This window comes from Gallus gallus, chromosome 6 (assembly GCF_016699485.2).
Source record: "Gallus gallus isolate bGalGal1 chromosome 6, bGalGal1.mat.broiler.GRCg7b, whole genome shotgun sequence".
NCBI lineage: Eukaryota > Metazoa > Chordata > Aves > Galliformes > Phasianidae > Gallus > Gallus gallus.
Window position 1 is genome coordinate 24,277,151 of NC_052537.1, and position 18,040 is coordinate 24,295,190.

At 48.9% G+C, this 18,040-nt stretch overlaps 2 protein-coding genes across 18 annotated transcripts in view; one reads left to right on the forward strand and one right to left on the reverse strand.

Annotated features, from left to right (window-relative positions):
- The window catches only part of CNNM2 (cyclin and CBS domain divalent metal cation transport mediator 2), a 106,731-nt gene extending 90,267 nt beyond the window's left edge, over positions 1 to 16,464 (forward strand). For 2 of the 4 annotated variants that reach the window (XM_426532.8, XM_015288731.4), the window contains 4 exons: positions 871 to 964; positions 3,344 to 3,409; positions 6,528 to 6,712; positions 8,562 to 16,464. In XM_426532.8, coding sequence (XP_426532.5) covers positions 871 to 964; positions 3,344 to 3,409; positions 6,528 to 6,712; positions 8,562 to 8,771 — 555 coding nt within the window. In that variant the 3' untranslated portion in view covers positions 8,772 to 16,464. Of the gene's footprint in view, positions 1 to 870; positions 965 to 3,343; positions 3,410 to 3,508; positions 3,541 to 6,527; positions 6,713 to 8,561 lie in introns of those variants that run through there. The other 2 variants (XM_040702973.2, XM_004942249.5) reach the window with 2 other exon arrangements.
- Positions 16,337 to 18,040, reverse strand: part of NT5C2 (5'-nucleotidase, cytosolic II) — a 55,168-nt gene continuing 53,464 nt past the window's right edge. For all 14 annotated transcript variants that reach the window (NM_001031234.2, XM_046942935.1, XM_046942934.1 and 11 more), the window contains 1 exon segment: positions 16,337 to 17,985. In NM_001031234.2, coding sequence (NP_001026405.2) covers positions 17,725 to 17,985 — 261 coding nt within the window. In that variant the 3' untranslated portion in view covers positions 16,337 to 17,724.

The window sequence follows — 18,040 nt, forward strand, 5'->3', positions numbered from 1 at the left end:
GCCCGAGATTGCTTCTTTCTGCAGTTAGGTTCTGTCATTCTCAGTACAGTACCAGTAAGGATGCGGGGGAAAACCAGATCCCACTAAGAAGTGAGTTATTTCTTGCTATTTATATATCAGAATAACTGGGATGTTTACTGCTACATTTGATATGGTAGTTTCTCTTCTCGAGTTGTTTGTATGATATCAGTATCCGCTGTTAAACGTTTGGTTCAGACCACATCAGAACTGGGTACATTGTGTGGTAGGGTGGTGGAGCCTGGGAAACACTGAGGGTTATTCTAAACAATATCCTGCTCTTTTGCAGAGTCTTAATTTAAGGGTGCTGGAATATGTAAAACTGCCAGAAACCAACAAAGTCAAAATAGCCCCAAGACTGCTGCTTCAGGAATAAGGGCCTTGATTCTGTGGGAATCCCATCGGTGAAAACAAATGCCATCTGAGCTGTTGTCTTCCATCTGCATTTCCCATATTCATGTTAGAAGGGACTTGATGTGAATGTGAGCCATGCCCTCAAATGTGTAGATGTCTCACGACCCCAGATGACTGGGTGCATACAAGCCTCTTATGATACTGGGTGAGGGCAGGCAGTCTGTCAGCCCTTGGATCATGTCAGCAGTACCATCCTTGTGACCCTACTCCCCCTGCAGGGACTTAGCTGCCACAGGGAGCCAAGGGCCAGAATTGCCCAGGACAAGTATGCTTTTTCTCCCAGGGTCTGTCCCTTTTCAGGCATCGTTACAAACTGCGGGGACCTTGACACTACTTAGCAACATCAGGAAGGACTGGCTGTTAGGGCTGAAGTCTGGTCTTGTGCCTCAGAACCTATGGTCCCTTTTAATTGCAGCTCTCTCTCCTTTTCCTTAACAGGGGAAGGTGGAAGTGGAAGCTGGGAAGGAGGGGATGAAGTTTGAAGCTGGTGCTTTTTCCTACTATGGGGTGATGGCCCTCACAGCATCACCAGGTATGTCCTCATACCTTCTGCTTCTGGAACGCAAGTGTGCACAAACCTGTCTGCTGGTGTGTGTGTGAGAGGGGAGCATGCAGGGCATCCCCCCATGCTGTCCTGTGGGCTGATGGAAGCAATGCCACCCTGCTAGCAGAGGCACAGCAGCCTTGTGGCAGTGCTGGTGCTGACAGCCAACAAGCAGCCGGCAGTGGCTGGTGGGCTCCTGCAGGATGCACACGTTGGCCTTAGCAAGGGAGGTACTGGGCACTGGAGGAGAGCTTTGTGGTTCTTTTCTCATTGTAGCGCAACATTGGATTAGTGAGAATAAATTATTAGTAGCAGAGGGACATCTAGTGGCGTAATAATGTACGAACAGCCTGCTAGTTGGGATATGGTTTGCTTTACCAATTGTTTCTAAAGCCATCCTGAGGGAAATGAGGGCAGTGGAACAAGGAATATAAAGGTTGCGCCTGTCAGCTTGTGCAGAGATATAGCTCAGAGATCAGCAAAGGAAGAGGCTGAGATGTGAGCGAATCCCCAGCGCATAAATATTAGCTGCACAGCCCAGCATCTCACGGACACAGTCGGGAATTTGCCTTACAGTCACCCAGGAGTACACTCCTTTGCCCCAGTGGGTGATGCCCTGCCGTCCACCGCACTCACTGCAGTGCCTGCATGTGCATTTCAGCGCCAGCAGCATCACCTTTTAGATCACAAAGATCTTGGTGTTGGGTTGGCATCCCCAGCCCTGGTAGAAGAGCTGGGTGTTAGTGCTGACAGTGGCCATGTGCTCAGTTCTCTTCAGGGAGGGTTTCTCATGCAGATATCACCGCCTCCTGCATAGGGGCACCACAGGTTGTTGTTCACTTGGGAGGCAGCTCGTTTTAGTAGTAAGTTAATGGGAACTCTACATGAATGCTTATGTATGTAGATGTACACCAGTGAACGGCTTTGGAAAGAAATTTATTTGTAAGTTATGAGTATAGCCATACTAAACTGTACAACCATCAGCAGCTCCTATGGATGCTTGAGCTCTGTGTTGCCATTGTATGAGTCTTGCACTGGCTCTTTGTTAGGAGCTCAGGAGAGAGTAATTCTTCCTTATTTATATATGCACTTTAATCAATCTTGCTTATGCCTTTTGAGGCTTGACAAATTTGGAAGTGTGCAGACATTGAGAGGGTTTTATCTGTGCAGTAACAGCAGTGTTCATAATGAATCATATGCAGTGTGTACAGCTGTGTCATACCCTTGCTGTTCGTTCAGCGTTGAAGCTTAGCTTTTGCACTGTGGGCCAGACACAGAGCTGAATTAGGCATGATCACTTCTGTCCTATCAGACCTACCCTTGGAAATGATTTATGGCACCTCTGTTTTGCCAGCATTGTTCAGCTTGAATGTTCTCATGTTTCTGTTTTTCCCGTGTTGCTAACTCCACAGCCACACCAGTTGCCCCAAGTCCTGTGAGATGAAATGATCTCCCCTTTCCTGCCTCTGCCCTGGAATCCCTCTCAGATTTGTTGTGTCAAACTTAAGCACATACACAATTTCAGATTAAACTTGACCAACCTTGAATTTGTTTACCTTCAGCTGGTGGTGCCAGTAGCAAACCCTCCTTTTTGCTGGCTTTTTCCCCACGTTTTAGAGAAGTTGCAGCACCATGAGATTTCTGTTAGTAAAAATAAAAGTAATTCTTGTTGCTTTGAGGATAAGTGAAAGCCTTTACAAACAAGGGAAAGCTCCTGTTCTTCCATGTCTCCTGGTGAGATGTCACATACCTGTTCTCTCCATCTGGAATATGAAGCCACTAACAGGAGTTTAAAGGGTGTTTTCAAAAGCCCAACAACAAAGCAGTGAAACTTTCATTAATGACAGCTGGAGATATAATTACCAGTACCGTACCCGTTCTGGTAGGGATGAGCTTGGAGAATCACAACCTTGCTTGACATTTTACTGAAAACTTGAACTGCAAAGTGTCTTTTGGTTTTATTTCTATTTTTATGTTATTCTCATAAGGAACTACACCCACGAAAGCTTTCTGGCTTCTCCTAACTCTTTGCCTCCCAGGCTGGAGTGGGCACCACTGCTCCTTTTCAACTGTTTTAAAAATGAGCATACCCTGATGGATCATTCTATGCTGGATGACCATTCAAATTAGCAAGTGAAAATTGTTTCACTGTAATTCCACAGTCTTGTTTTTTGGTTCGTTCCTAAAACTGTTGAATTGTCTTTTTTGATTTGTTTTGGTTTGGTTTTTAACCCTGTACTTTTCCACAGTTGATTTGCGCTTCTGGTTTTAGTTCTTCAGTGTGTGAACTGGCTCCCTCCCCTGTCGAGTGTGGATAGCTGCCACCCTTCTGGTCGTGATCTCATCCTTTTTCTCTCCCTCTTCTAGTTCCCTTGTCCCTGTCTCGTACCTTTGTTGTCAGCAGAACAGAGTTGTTAGCAGCAGGTTCTCCAGGTAAATCCGCATGCTTCTATTTTCACCATTCTTGTGACTGCCCTGATACCGTAACAAGTCAGCTGCAGTCTGTATTTATCTGACCCCTTTGCTCGTTAGGGAGAAGTCCAGCACAGAATTATGCCTCACAGGTAGGTATCCTGAACTTCTGTTTGTGGTAACTGGTAGCAACGTGATGGAGTGGTCCAAATGGGAAGAACTAAAAACATGTTTAAGAAAGTGTATTTGTTAATGTGTTCTGATTTCTCTCATGTGAACTGGTGGGAGATTAGGGTGGGAGATCTTCAAAGAAGATCTTCTCCCCCACGCTGAGGTTTAAGAGCTGAAAAGTTTCCTGGAGAAAATGCATTTGGCAAAGGGGAATGTGTGCTGCTGAACTGCCTTAAAAGGAGAACTTATATGAAAGAATTCTTATATTCTCCTACGGGTAAATTCTATGGTTTGAATAATGCTTGGCCATTTCAAGTGCTCAAAAACTTTGAATTTTCTTTCAATGAGGTTAATGCTGTGATAATGTACCGAGTGGGTGGATTTGCAATGGAATGTGCAAGAAGGCTGTGGGAGCTCCTGCGGGGTTTTTGGTTCCCGTTTTGCTTAAGACCTTTCCTTGATGAATGACCAAGTTGATTGACATAGAAATCCCTTTGGAGAGCAGAGACCGAGGAGAGAACAAATTGGGTCAAAACGAGCTCTGAGATGTGGTTGAAAACTTGGGAATTGGGGAAGAAATGAGCTTTGCAGACACCGCATGCACAGAGCAGTTGAGAGAGATGGAAACCCAACAGGAAAATGTGTAGGAGCAGCAGAATCTTAAAACAGTTTGGGCTGATGAAATGGTGTTTCTCTGGACCTAAAATGATAGATATATTTAATGATAGTGAATGTAATGATATGATGGGGATATATAAGTGAAACATCTAACCATCAGTACATGTCAGGCATTTCATAAATTTCCACTATCCGCTGCCTGCTTTTCCTCTTCTTTTTTCAGCTCTGAAAATGTCTCTCACCGTCAGTCCCTGCATTCAGCTCACACACACTCCAAATAAACTATGGGTCGTTGCCCTGCAGGGGATTTTTTCCTGCTCTCTTAAAGTTTCCTGCTGCTAAACTTGAAAGAAGCGGGGAGAAATGTAATCTTTCTTTAATTAAAGTACCTGATGGCTTTCTCTTAATTTCACTGGCTTTGATTATCTTTTCTTTTTTCTTTTTTTAGCTTAGTTCTTTAATTTTGCCAGGTCTTTCTTCTCTTTTCTTTGTCCTGCTTCTGTCCTATAAGTGAGCATACACCTTGCACATACAAGTTGTTTCCAATGAAAATGCCAAGCATATTTTCCTAGCTTTTTCCTCCAACAACAGCAACAACAAAAATAAAAAATCAGATCAATAACGGAGAATAAAAAGGGGAAGGATCTCTTTAGAAAGGAACCAATATGGCGAGTCTGGTCACTGTGACAGCGTGGTTCCTGTTCTGTTGAACCCAGCACCTTTTGGTGGGTCCTTCTAAAAAGATTCCTCTTGTTGAACCCCCCGTGTTATGAGATTCAGAATGTGCTTGCACTGATGTTTGTCTTCTGGTTTGTGCTCTTCATCTTCAGTACTTAAAGGTGAGGAGAACCTGGGTAGGAAAGATCTGTGCAGGTATGGGCTGGGCACTGCTCAGCAACCACAGACCTGTGTGCTGTGCCTTCTGCCATCTGCTCTTCCTGTACCCCCCCCTTCTTTAGTAACTTCTCCCTTCTCATCTTGTATGTGATTCCAAAAGCAATGTCCTTAACCCTCAGATTTTCAGTAGTCATACTTCTTTGTTCTGCCTCTCTGTCCTTTTCTCTTCCCAAATGTGCTTTGTCATGTAACTGCCTGTCCTTCCTCCTTTCTATCAGTAATATACCACGAGACACCCGGGCTCAGCCTGCTGTGGCTTTCAAGATGGCGGGTGGGTATGGAGGGAAACCATGTGGGGCTCTGAGTGCTTCCCCCTGAGCCTCTCCTTGGCGTTACCATAGGGACCTGCAGAACATTTGCCAAGTTGTCACAACCTGTGTTTTTCCATTGCCTTTTCTTAAATTGAAGGAAAGAAGACATCAGAGGGTTTTCAGGTGGAAAATAATTAAAAAAACAACAACTACAACAACTCAGGGTGATTCTGCCATGCATCTAGAAGTGTCTGAAGGGCTCAGTTTAGGAAAGGCTAGATGTAGAGATGTAGAGCAAGCTGCATCTTTTTGTCAAGGACAGATGTTTGCAGTGATCCAGTGGCTGAGGTAGGGTTGAATTTTAATCAGCTTTTTTTTTTTTTTTTAAGACCATTTTGTAGGTCGAACACTGGTTAAAACTGAAAAACAGGTGGTACTGTTGCTGATGTGCTGAAAGGGGCTTTGTGTCCTATGGTGATTGGAAAGTAATCTTTCAGCTGAGAATGGGGACCACATGGGGAGTGGTACAGGTGGTGTCAATTAGTGCTTGGGCTGAGGGGGTAAAATTTAACTGCAATAATTCACCAGTCCCAAGGAGTTCTATTGCTCCGCACTGTACGTGCACGTGAGGAGAAACCCATCTGCAGGAAGGTTTGGGATCTCTTTCAGGATGCATTTCTGTGTGTCCTCTGTGTCCCTGTGTGGGTGGAAGCCGAGGATCCGAAATGCCTCTGGCCAGTCGTACTCCTAAGGAATAGCTGGGAGATTTTCAAGTGGAAGCCTGCAGTGTGTATGAAGTTTGATACAGAGTTACAATTGTACATGGTTAAGAAAAGAAAATCCGTTAAGCATGGTCGGACTACAGATTGCTCCTGTGAGGGAGCTGAGGGAAGTTGCCTTTCTCTAATGGCCACCACTCATCAGTGGAAGTGCTGTGAGCAGGTGTGTGCAGGGCACATCCATTGTAGCACAGACAGAGCCAGGTTTGTTTGAATCATACTCAGTGATGTCCACCACCACCTCTGGATTCAAAATGTGCTCTTTTTCTGGACCATTTTATCTAGCTGCATGTCAGTTACGAGTAGACTAAGTATTTGCTGATCTTCTGTTTCACACTGCAATTTCTTGTGGCCCTTTGAAACTGGCGACTGTAAATGTTTTCTCCTTGGTGTAAGAACCTCTTGCTCTTGCCTGTTTCCCAGCCGAAAACAAGTCTCCACCTCGACCCTGCGGCTTGAATCACTCAGACTCTTTAAACCGAAGTGATCGCATTGACGCGGTGACGCCAACGTTAGGGAGCAGCAACAACCAGCTGAACGCGTCCTTCCTGCAAGTGTACGTTCCAGACTACTCAGTGAAAGCACTCACAGACATTCAGTTTGTCAAGGTAGGAAAAAAGCTGGGCAGGTGGGCTGGAGAGCCTGGGGAGGGAGATGCCTTTAGGTTGCTCTGTAGCCCTCCAAGCAGATGGGATTATGAAAGCAGCCATTTTGAAGTAGCTTTAAATTACTTTTTCTCAGTACCTGGTGTCTTCAGTGTTCTCATTAAGGCAAGTAGGTTGGTCATACAAGTTTCTGGATATCAGGTCTCAAGGGGAGAGATTATAGGAAATATCTCCTCTGCTTTTAGTCCTGAAAGACACATCCTTGTGAGGCCTTGAGCCATCCTTATGAGGCCTTGAGCCATCTGAAATGGAGACCTTATGTTCGCTGACAGCACCCTTTTCTAAAGGATGAAACATTTTGTGTCAGTTGCAGTTTTCATTCACTCTTGGTTTTTATTTCAGCTTGGGGTTCTTGCTCTTACTTTTGAACATATCCTTCTGCCTGGAGATGTCTTGGGCATTTTTCTTAACTTCACGTGTTAGACTTATGTCTCACACTACCAATGAGTTGCTGCGTGGACACAGCTCTGTCCCCAGCATGCTGCATCCCACGCTGAAATGGGATGTCCTGTGGGATGAGGCAGAGCCAATGCTGGCAGCAATTCCAGCCCAGCTGGGAGTCCAGGGAAGCTGACATCTCATGGCCAGAAGCTGACCTTGATGCTTTCCTTAAATTAAATGCACATTCCTGTTTTCTTTGTATAAAACTCAGACTGCTTGTGAACTCAGCTTCTGTCAAAGTTAATTCAGTATTGAAATTAGGAAATAGAATAGAAATACTGGAATGCTAAATCAATTGTTTCACATCTACAGGTAGCCAGATTTTAAGAAGAGAGTACTGTCTTTTGAACAAAACTTGACAAAGGGAAATGTACTGATCAGTGTTTCAGGTTTAGGTCAATAAACAGTTATTCCTAAGCAAGCGATTCTCACTACAGGTTTCAATAGCTGATCTGCTGTACAGAGCAGCTCTCATCTTGTGCTGGTTTGTATGAAGTCAGTCCAGCTCTCACCGTGTTCATATGGAATCTAAAGAATGCTACATTGCCTGGTTTCTCTGCAGTCAGACTTATAGACCTCTTTTTGTATCACCCTGCTTTATATATAGGACAGAGTACTCAGAATATGTGTTTCCAGTGTGTCACATGGGCATTTATTCAAGTAATACCTTGTAAGCCAGGGCTGTGACCTGCTTGCACATGCTTGGATTTTGCTGTTGTGACTCGTCCACCTGACACCACTCTCCCATCTCCAGTCTCTCTATTGTGATGAAGCAAAAACTTTAGGCTTTCTAAAAGTCTTGCTCAGCTTCTTTCATCTGCTGAGATAATCCACTGCTGTTGTAGCACATGGGGCAGCTGGTGCACGTATATCGTGCTGCCTGACCTCAGGAGCTTATGGGATGGCTCCTGCCATGTTTGCTACCCTAGAGCACTAATGCTCGTGCCCTCTGGCTCTTTGAGGACTCGTAAAGCTCCTCCAGAGCTTGCTGAAGCTGGGCAAAAGACTTCACTGAACTGTGGTTTAGGCCCTAAAAAGGTGCATGATTAGAAGTTGAAGTCTGATTTTAAAACCTCTGCACAGGAGTAAATGCATGCCTGTGGGCAGCACAGTGATCACACAGCCCTGTGCTTCCACCCTGCCCGTGGAGGCATCGCCGTGCCGTGCAGTTGGGGTGCTCTGCTCTTGCAAAGCACAGGGATGTTTGTAGAAGTGGAGTCGTTGCCAGGTGAACAGGAGTTGAAGTGTGATCATATGGAAAGGGAGGGTTCTTCGTTCTCCTGGGGTGTCCTGTGGGAGACACGCAAGTGTGACTGGCTCTTTCTGTTCCTTCCCTCTGTGCTCGGAGCAGATCTCAAGACAGCAGTACCAAAATGCCCTGATGGCATCCCGGATGGACAAAACACCTCAGTCCTCGGACAGTGAAAACACTAAAATCGAACTGACTCTTACGGAGCTGCATGACGGTTTGCCGGACGAGACAGCAAACCTGCTGAACGAACAGAACTGTGTGACTCACAACAAGCCCAACCACAGTATGCACAGTGAAGGAGCCATCTAGGAGCTGACTCCCCACAACCCACCCATCCCATCTCCTCAGCAGGACCAGCCCTCGCTCCTTCCTGTCTCCTCCCCGAGTGTGACACCGTTAGTACTGCTTGCAACACTGTGCTGCATCCAGTGTTCTGAGACCAAAGACTTTTGCGTCCGTTGTGGGAGCAAGAAGAGGAAGAAACAGGAAGACGGGAGCAAAGAGCAAGACAGAGAGACTAAAGCCCCAAGTGTACTTTGGGAATGGTGAGCCACCCTTGAGAACAATGATAATACTTCTTGCAAAGTAGAATCATGTTTATTTTTTATCTGTATTTTTGATCCTTGTTGGGTTTTTCCTCCTCAGACACATATGGAGAAGTTTAAAAACTGCTCCGGTTATTTTTTCAAGAGAGATCATGTTTTTGAAGAGTATTTTGCAGAGTTTTAAATTGTTTCTGTCCCTCCCCAACCTCGAATAGGCTCTGTCGTGTTTTGTGAATTGGCTCTGATGTCCTTAGGCCTCTTTTCACCCCTCTCTGTTCCTTTTTGTTGCCATGTCCAAGAAGTTAGTAACTGGTACTTGTTTGTATTCGTGTCCTAAGAATGAGTGAGTGAGCTTCAAGGAACCTCTGGTTTCAGCCACCTGGAGGGTCAGGGGATGAGTATTACTGCATTCTTCCAGTTAAGTTTCAGGGAAGGAGTGGTTATTTTAATATTTAACGATCTCTCAGATTTCAGAAGGTTTCTTTGTAAAACGGGCAAATGCATTGTTACACTCTACAGTTTTGTGACCTCCAAAAACTTCGTGTATGTTGAAGATGATTCTGGGGGGAAGGACTTCATTAGCAAAGCTGTGGTCTCGTGAGACGAAAGCCAGGTGTAACTTTCGATACCAAAGTCACCGGGTGGTTTTCTGTTGACACTCCTGACAGTTGCGTGGTGAAGTAATGTGTGCACCCAAACCCAACGGAGTTCTAAGCACCCACGTGCTGTAGTGGTCTGTACACCGTTAGCTCAGCCAGGGCAGATTGCAGTGTGTGTTAGTAACGGAGTACAGCAGTCCTTATCCCTCCCTTAAATCCCTAGTGTTGACGCAAAAGATGCTGCTACAGTTACGCCCAAAGTACATCCTCCAGGTGACAGAAAACCTCTGCCAGTGCAAGGACAGCTCTGCTGAGGAGTTGGGACCATCCTATCCTCTCCAGGAACTGACGAAAACTTTCCAGACATGAGTGTATTGCACTTCAGGGATTGAGAGGTTCATTCCCAGGCTGTTCCCAGCCACATTCCTTCCGCTGAGTGGTTTTGGTGCATTTCCTTCTCTCTGGCCCCTTTTAACAGCCATTTTAGGGATGACCATGGTAGCAGAGCAGAGAGCCTCCCGCCCAGGTGCCACCACTGTGGGGCAGCAGGAGCCTGGTCCTCCACCCCAACGCCTGAACGCAGCCTGGGTGCAGCAAGGGGCACCTGTGGCAGTTGTGCATTGCGTGTTCCCCAGTCCTATGAATGGAGTTTAAGTCCTCAAATGAAAAAGGCAAAACAAATCAAAAACGTTTTCCCCTCCTTATCCTCTCCCGTTCCAGTGCTGTCTCAAAACAAAATGTGAATGTTGCCCTCAGTATTAATGCAAGCAGAGATCAATAAACCAGGCATTGTGATTTCTCTGTTCCAAGACCCATGGCCCCTGATTATGTAGCATCTCCTTTCCTTTCTTTACACCCAGATAGTCTCCCCTGACCCCCAGAGAAGCCCCAAATGCACCTGCCAGAGCTTTGTGCCCACCTGAGTTAGGGGGGCACTCACCCTCAGTGCCCACGATCTGCCTTGGTAAATGTTGGCTGGAAAGGCACAACACTGCTGCAGTAACTCCCTGCAGGAAACTGAGTGTGCAGCTCTGGAGCAGGCTTGGGGACACAAAGCAGGGCCCCGAGGCTTAACTCCTTTATCAGCTTTGCATTAGCACGTTCTGGGTCCTGTCTAAAAGCCACCACTCTGAGGCGCCCCGCACTGCACCAGGAGCTGCCGGTGTTGCACCTCTCTCCCAAAGCAAAGTGTTGAGATGTGACGGTGTTTGCCTTGGCACGGTGAGCCCCTTGCTGTGCTGCTGTTTCTATAAGTGTTATTGAATGTAAAGGTTTGTTGGAAGTGACTGACATGGTAGTGAACTTGAGATGCAGTATCTGTTTTGTAAAGCCTGCCAAAGGAGGGGAGGCTCAAGTGGAGGCTGCCCATTGGTTATGACTCTGCTTCCTAGGGCAGGTTATGGATTTGTTTGAGTGTCTGTTTCCATTAAAAAAGAAAAAGCCAAATTTTCCAACCAAAGCCTTGTGATCCCAAAGCAAATACCTCCTGCTTCTGCCCATGCTGCACTGTTCACAAATTTCTAGGCCTTTTTTTTTTTTTTTTTGCATGATTTTTTCATCATATATACAGATCTGATAATGGAAAGCGAAATAATTTCCAGAAAAAATAGTTGATTGTATATGTGTTTCATATGGAAAATATGTACCTGACCCGGAGGGGTTGGGAGCTGCTGCTATGAATTAGCTTGAAGCGCAAGGCATGGTCCTCTCAGCGGAGGGGAAGGAATCCTATCTCCCTGTTCTCAGGGAATTTGCAGTCTTACTGCTTCACAAAGGCAAGGGGCTCCCAGCCCTGTGCTAGGAGCCAGCACAAGCAGAGGAGCCCGCCCTGTTCATCTCAGATCGCTCTGGAGCTCGGCTCTCCCACCGGGATGGAAATGCTGTGGCTCTGAGCAGTGCCAGCGCTGAGTCTGGTTACCCTGGCTCACTGCTGGCTTCTTCGTTCAGGTGGGCTCAGATGCCACAACCTGTGCCCCTGTGCCACGTGTGTGCGTGGTGGAGCTGTGGGTCAGCACGGTGGCATGGGGCATTGGTGGTGGCTTTGGGAATCGTTGGGCTTGACCTCAGACCTTGGCAAGGCTTTGGCTTGCAGAAAGGATACTGCATCTTCCCGTGTCAGCTCTGCTGCCACTGAGCTCACCGTGTCCGTCGTGGGGTGGGTGGCAGCCTGGGGGCCGGGAGGGCATCTCGCCATGGTTTCTACTGTCAATACAATTTTGCACAAAGAGTTCTTTGAAGTGACATTTTAAACACTAATATCTTAAATGCACAACTGTGAATTATAACTTTTACACTCCTGTTGGTTGAATTTCCTTTAAAGAAATGAACCTGAATCTGTTGTAACTATGATTTTTTTTTTTTTTTTTAATTCTGTGTATTGCCAAATCTTTGTAAAGAGTGAAGGAATGTTCTTGCTTTCCAATGAGAATCTTTCTCCAAACGAGACTGGCTCTGGTGACATGGAGATCATACGAAGCACGTGGCTGAGCGCAGCGGGGCTCGGGTGGGCGCAGCGAGACACCTCTGCCTCTGGAGCTCACGGAGCGCTCTGGTTTGTCCCCTCGCTCAGACCCCAGCTTGTCCGTTGTCCCCAAGGCTCAGGATGAGGCTTCCCAGGGGTGAGAGCGCAGGGGCTGGGCGCTGTCCCCGGAGGCCGGCGGCAGGGCAGGCTGAGCCCCAGTGGTGCCACCAGCAGCACCTGTCCTCCCCACGCTTCCCTTCCCTGCTCCAGCCGTGCCCCAGCTGTGTTCCCGCTGCCCCTCGTGCTCTCTGTGCCCTGACACGCACACATGGCACTGCTCTGGGCTGACAGGCCCTGCCTGGGGCCGAGGCCTGCAGGCCTTGGGCTGGGCCACTCCTTCAGCGCTGTGCTCCACAGTCTGCCCCCCCTCTCTTCTACACTTATTCCCCTTTCCTCACCGCAGGGTTATTATCATTTTTTATTCTTCTTTTCTTTAAGTGCCTTTTTGTGCGGGTGGAGCAGGCACCTGCAGGAAGCTCTGCTGCCCGTGACACCCACGGACACATCGCCCTGTGCTGCTCCCCAGCTGCAGGCCCAGTTCCAGAGGTGAGGTTGGCACTGGTGGGACTCTGGCTCAGTTCAGCTCAGAGGAAAGGAAACCAGAGGCGGCTCTGTGAGGGGCTGTCCCCCGACGAACATCCCGTGTAAGTACCCTGCCCTAAGGAGAGCACAGCCACCTTCTCCAGGACTGCTTGGGATGTGCATCTTCCTTGTGCTGAAATAGACTGTAGAGATCATTCCCACGTGAAAGATGTACCATATTTTATATGCTGTCTGATACACGTCTGTGGTTTTAAAACCAGTGCCTATGTACCAGTTGTTGCATTATCCAATGTCTGGATTGCCAGTAGGAAGCTGGGGCTGGCGGGTGGGGAGCGATCTATAGTGAAAGAGATAGTGCCAAAGAAGTGCCTGGTCCTTGGATGTCGAGCGTTGATTGTTGTTTGAACCAACAAGCTTAACAAATGGGAGTGGAAACCAGGCAGCATTGCACAGCATTGAAGAGGGGGCGGCCTCCATCCTGACCTGCCAGGCAGAGGCCAAACCCTGCGCTGTGGGCTGGGAAGCTGCCCCTGCCCTGCTCTCTGGTGTCCTCGGTCCATCAGCTGCAGGGCCCTGCACTGTGATCCCTGAGACAGCACCAGCGCAGGGGGACACAGTCCTGCTTGTTGTTCTGCTCTTGTCCTGGAGCTTGTCCTCATGTTCCTCTGTTTTCAGTTTCATGGCCTTGTCCTCAAACTGTGCCCAGGTGAGGGGACACGGCTGCCTGCTGCAGATACACGGTGGTACGGTTGAGCTTCTCAGGTTGGATTTGTGTAGCTGCTCTTGCGTTAGGAGCTGGATATGGGCCCTGGGCGTGTTCCCCAGAGCAGGCCTGGGAGCAGGTGGTGGAGGAAAGGTTTCATGGGTCAGTAGCATCTAACTCTACCAAAGTGACATTGTCCTTCTTGTTATCCTCGTGTCAGACCATAGGGGTTTTGCGCCTTGCAGATAAGGTACTCGAGCTACTGCTTTTCTGGCTACACTTGACAAATGTTGTGATCTCTCCTGAGGTTTTCCTTCAGGCCCTGGTTTCCTTCAGGTAGGGCCAATAACGGAGTCCTCCAGAGCTCAGTTCCTGAGCACTTCTCCTTTAGTCTTTTCCCCAGGTGGGCCTGGGCTTGGGCTGAGGCTGGGGGCAGAGCAGCGCCTGCGGCGAGACCTGTGGCAGCTCTGGTGCTTAGGAGGTGGCTTTGATGTCTCTGTGATCTGTTCTCTCTCAAAGCAGGACAGGAGTTGGCTGAGCGGTAGGATTGGTTGGGGAGGAAGGGCTCATCCCAGCATTTAGTGCTTGGTGGAGAGGTCTGGCATCACCTTTCTGCTGTTTGGAGACCACAGAACTTTATTAAAGGAAGTTTTGATCCTCTGGGGTTTGCTGTTGAACCCAGCCCTTCTGAATTCAAGTGAGTGAACTCTAGGTGTCAGATGAGCAGCCATAGGCCTTTAGTTGGAAGTGCCAATACTGAAGGAATGCCTTAGGGTTTTGTCCAAAGACCAGTGTGGGAGTACAGCAGGGCTCCTGGTGACTGCTCTGCAGCCAGGCCTGGGTCCCTTTACCTGGTGTGCATTCAGCAGAGCAGCTTGCTTCGCACCTGGATGCCAAATAGATTGAATCCAAAAACTCAAGTACTTGAGGGCACCTTCCTGTGTCATCGGGAAACCACAACGAGCTGAACTGTCTGCAGCCGGTGGGCTCTGAAACCAAACCTTTCTCCTGCATTCGGGAGCACAGCGCAAACCCTCAGCCTGTTCTCCCAGCAGAGCTTTGTGCCCACACTCTGCAGCGTGTGCTCGGGGTGGCTGAGCCCGGCGCTTCCCTGGTCCCTCCCACGTCCCATTGCCCATCGCACGTGGTCTTTGCTGATTGTATCATATTGTACATTATGTCGGGTCTCCAGAGTTGTAGTGTTCTGACTACAGTATTTCCATGTGTGTACATAAACCTGAGTAAGCACAACTGAAATCGTGAATGAAGTGTATACGTTTCATATACTGATTGTCATACGAATGAATTTTATAATTATTCTAATTTTGTTGTAGATTTCCAATCTTTCCTATTTATTTTGTACCTGATTTATTTGTATATTTTGTGATTTTGTTTAAAAGCGTTTTGTTTATTTCTGTTCTTCTAGATAAATGATGATTTTTTTTTCTGTTGGACATTCCAGTTTATGCATTTTTCCCTCCTTCCTCCTTCCCCCCAGTTGCAAAGGGCCGGCTGTTGGCACGTGGGTGGTGGGGCTGATGGTGGTGACCCCGGCCCTCTGCTGATCAGGAATTGCTGTTAGTGCTGGGCAGCCTTTAACTCCTCAGCAGCTGTCGGGAGCCATGGAGAGGCCAGATCCTGGAGGACCAGGTTGTGTTCTTTGCATTGGGGTCTGGGGCCATCCATTCTGCAGCCAGGGGTGGCAAAGGCAGTGGTTCCTCAATGCTGAGGGCCTTTTTTCTTCCTCTAATAAAAATCCCTTATTTACAACCTGCTTGCCATACATCACATTTGTTTGTTGGGAAGTGGGAACGCCATCCGCTTGGCCCTACCTCGTTCCCACTGTGTGTTGTGCAGGGTCTTGGAGTGGCCAGACTAAGAGCGCTGGGGAGAGAAATGGCACAGGAGAGCGTGGGGCAGGGTGGGTGCAAAGGCCGGGGAATGGGAATGGGTTTGCCTGCCTGGTCCTGGGGCAGGAAGGGGCTGGCTGCATCACTGCCAAGCACTGCCTAGAAATCAGCAGAAAAAGGGTTTTATTGACTGTGAGACCCCAGCTTTTCTCCTTCCATGTAGTGTAACTGTCTGAGGTGGGGCTGGCAGCACCCAGGATGCACCCAGCATCTCTGCATGTGTTCTCTGGAGCAGCAGCTGTGGGGTTCCAGCACCGAGGGCCGGGTCACTGTGAGCAGCTCCTGAGGAGTGATGGTCCCACAGGTGGGTGCTGGTGGAGCAGTCACACCCAGCTCTGTGGGTGGAGAGAGCCCTGGGCATGGCACAGGGACTGATAGACAGCCTCTGTTGGTTGTTGGGCATTCCTGATGGCAGCTGTGTTGGCATTGGCTGTTGTGTGCTGTCTGAAATTCTTTACTCAGAGGGAGGTGAGGCCCTGGCTCTGCTGCCCAGAGAGCTGTGGGTGCCCCATCGCTGGACGTGCCCAAGGCTGGGTTGGATGAGGTCCTGGGCAGCCTGAGCTGGTGGGTGGCACGCAGCTTATGAGGGGGGTGGAACCAGGTGGGCTTTAAGATCAGAACCCAATGGTTCTGTGATTCAGAGCCCCGCAAGGTGGGACGAGGGAGCATGGCCTGGCAGACTGCCTCCGCTTTCCCACCAGTGAGTGAGGGCCAGATACCTTCCATTGCTCCAGCCTTTCAACATCTCCCTATCACAGGCAGAAATAGCCCTGGGCTAGGAACAAGTTATTTGTGGGACTACAGAGGCTGAAGGAATGCGAAGAGCTCCCCACACCGCCCTGCTCAGAGCCTCCTGCCCTTGCCAGCTGCCGAGCTAAAGCCTGAAGAATCCAAGTGGCTCTGCTTGGAGAAATGATGGTTAAACATAGCAAATCCCAGCACAGCCTTCAGTGCAAGGATGCAGGGTAGGATCTGCCACTCCCGTCCACCTGGGGCTGTTTCCACCTGCTGCCCAGCCCTCAGCCCAGCACTGTGCCACAATGCACCAGGCACTTCTTAGAAACATCACGGTTTATTGACTTGAACAACTGCCACGTCAGTAGCAGCATTTCCTGCTCAGAGGTGGTGGTGTGTATTATTTTTATTTTCTCCTAAGGTACTTTAAAATGGGGGGGGGGGGGGGGGGGGGGGGGGGGGGAGAAAAAGGAAAAAAAGAGGATTAAATGCGCTTATGGTACTGAAACAACAGTCGAATTCATTACAAGAGGGCCCCCACTTGTAATCCCTTCACATGTGAACGGCACAGGCTGGAGTCAGGGAAGCTGCACCCACAACACAGAGAAAGACCAGAGATGGCAGAGCTGCACCTTCAGCCACACCGGTCCCCACATGGCAGCCATGAGTCACCCCTCAGCCAGGACGTGGCCTCGCTGTGCTCCGCACCGGGCCAAAGGCAATGGAGCTGGGGGTGGATGGGAGCCTCCTGCCCAGCACTGTGGCATATGCTGTTTCCTATTGCAGGGCAGAGCTGCGTGGCCCACAGCACCCTGGAAGACTGGGCCCTTCACTGTGGCTGGTTTTGTCTTTGGGACGCTGAGCAGACAGGAGGGTCAGGAACAGGCAGCGAGGAAGACAAGCGCCAACTAATGTAATGCTAAAGCAGCAGCTTGAAGCTGTGGGGTTGATATTTACTGTTGGAAGTACAGGAGCTGAGTTGAGAACACAGCGTGCGGCTCCGCTGTTTGGGAAGCGTGCTGGTAATCAGGCACTGAATGCTGCTGATGAAAGAGAGTGTGAAACAGGGAGGGGACAACACCGCCTACAAACCGAAATGTGTACACTGCAAAATGCACGTAAGAGCCAAAATCCTGCTGCTATCTGTGATGGACGGAGGAACTGAACCATTCACAGGGAGACTCTTGCAAGCAGGGGTGGACGTGGAGCTGGAAGCCGCAGCAGCGCCCTGGCTAACGTGGTGGGGGTGGTCTGAATGCAGGAGAGCAAAGAGCGGCAAACCAACGGCAGGAGTTGGATTGTCGTGTCTCCTGCAGGGCTCAGCACATCCCTTCCTCCTCCACATGAATGTAACAAATGGCAAAAACCGTTTACAGGACACCGTTTGAATGGAAACACATCATGGGAAAGGAAAAATCATGCAGCATCCCCAAATGGAATGGGAGCAGCATTACAGCACGGGGCAGGCGGCGCCATCCGCACCACCCAGGCAGATCCATCAGCTTGTTGAACCGTCTGCAGAACTGAAAACAAAGGTCTCCTCCTGATTAGTGTTAATTGGTTGAAAGTTTCCAGCCGCTTTCAAAATGTGCCTTTGCAGGAATCACACACCCCCAACCCATCACCCCAAGGGCCCCAACATAGGAATCTGTTCCTGATCACTGCTAGTCATGGTTTATCTTCAGAAATGCTTTACTTTTTCCTTCTTATTCTTCTTCCTCCTCCTCCTCCTCTTCCTCCTCCTCTTCCTCTTCCTCATCGTCATCTTCGTCGTGGCAGTGTGTGATTTCCTGAGGTGCCTGGGGGAAGAGGTTGGGCGGTTTGATCTCACTGATGGAGCGGGTCAGTTGGTGCCGCTTGTAGTCAGAATCCTTAAAATCCACCGAGGTGCGATTGCGCGTGGCCATGGGTGACTCCTTCTCGTTGATGTCAACGTGTGTGTGCTCTACCGTGGACTCGTGTGGCATCTAAAGGTGTAAGAGAGAGAGGAGATGGCGAGGCAACCAGTGCACAAGCCCCAGA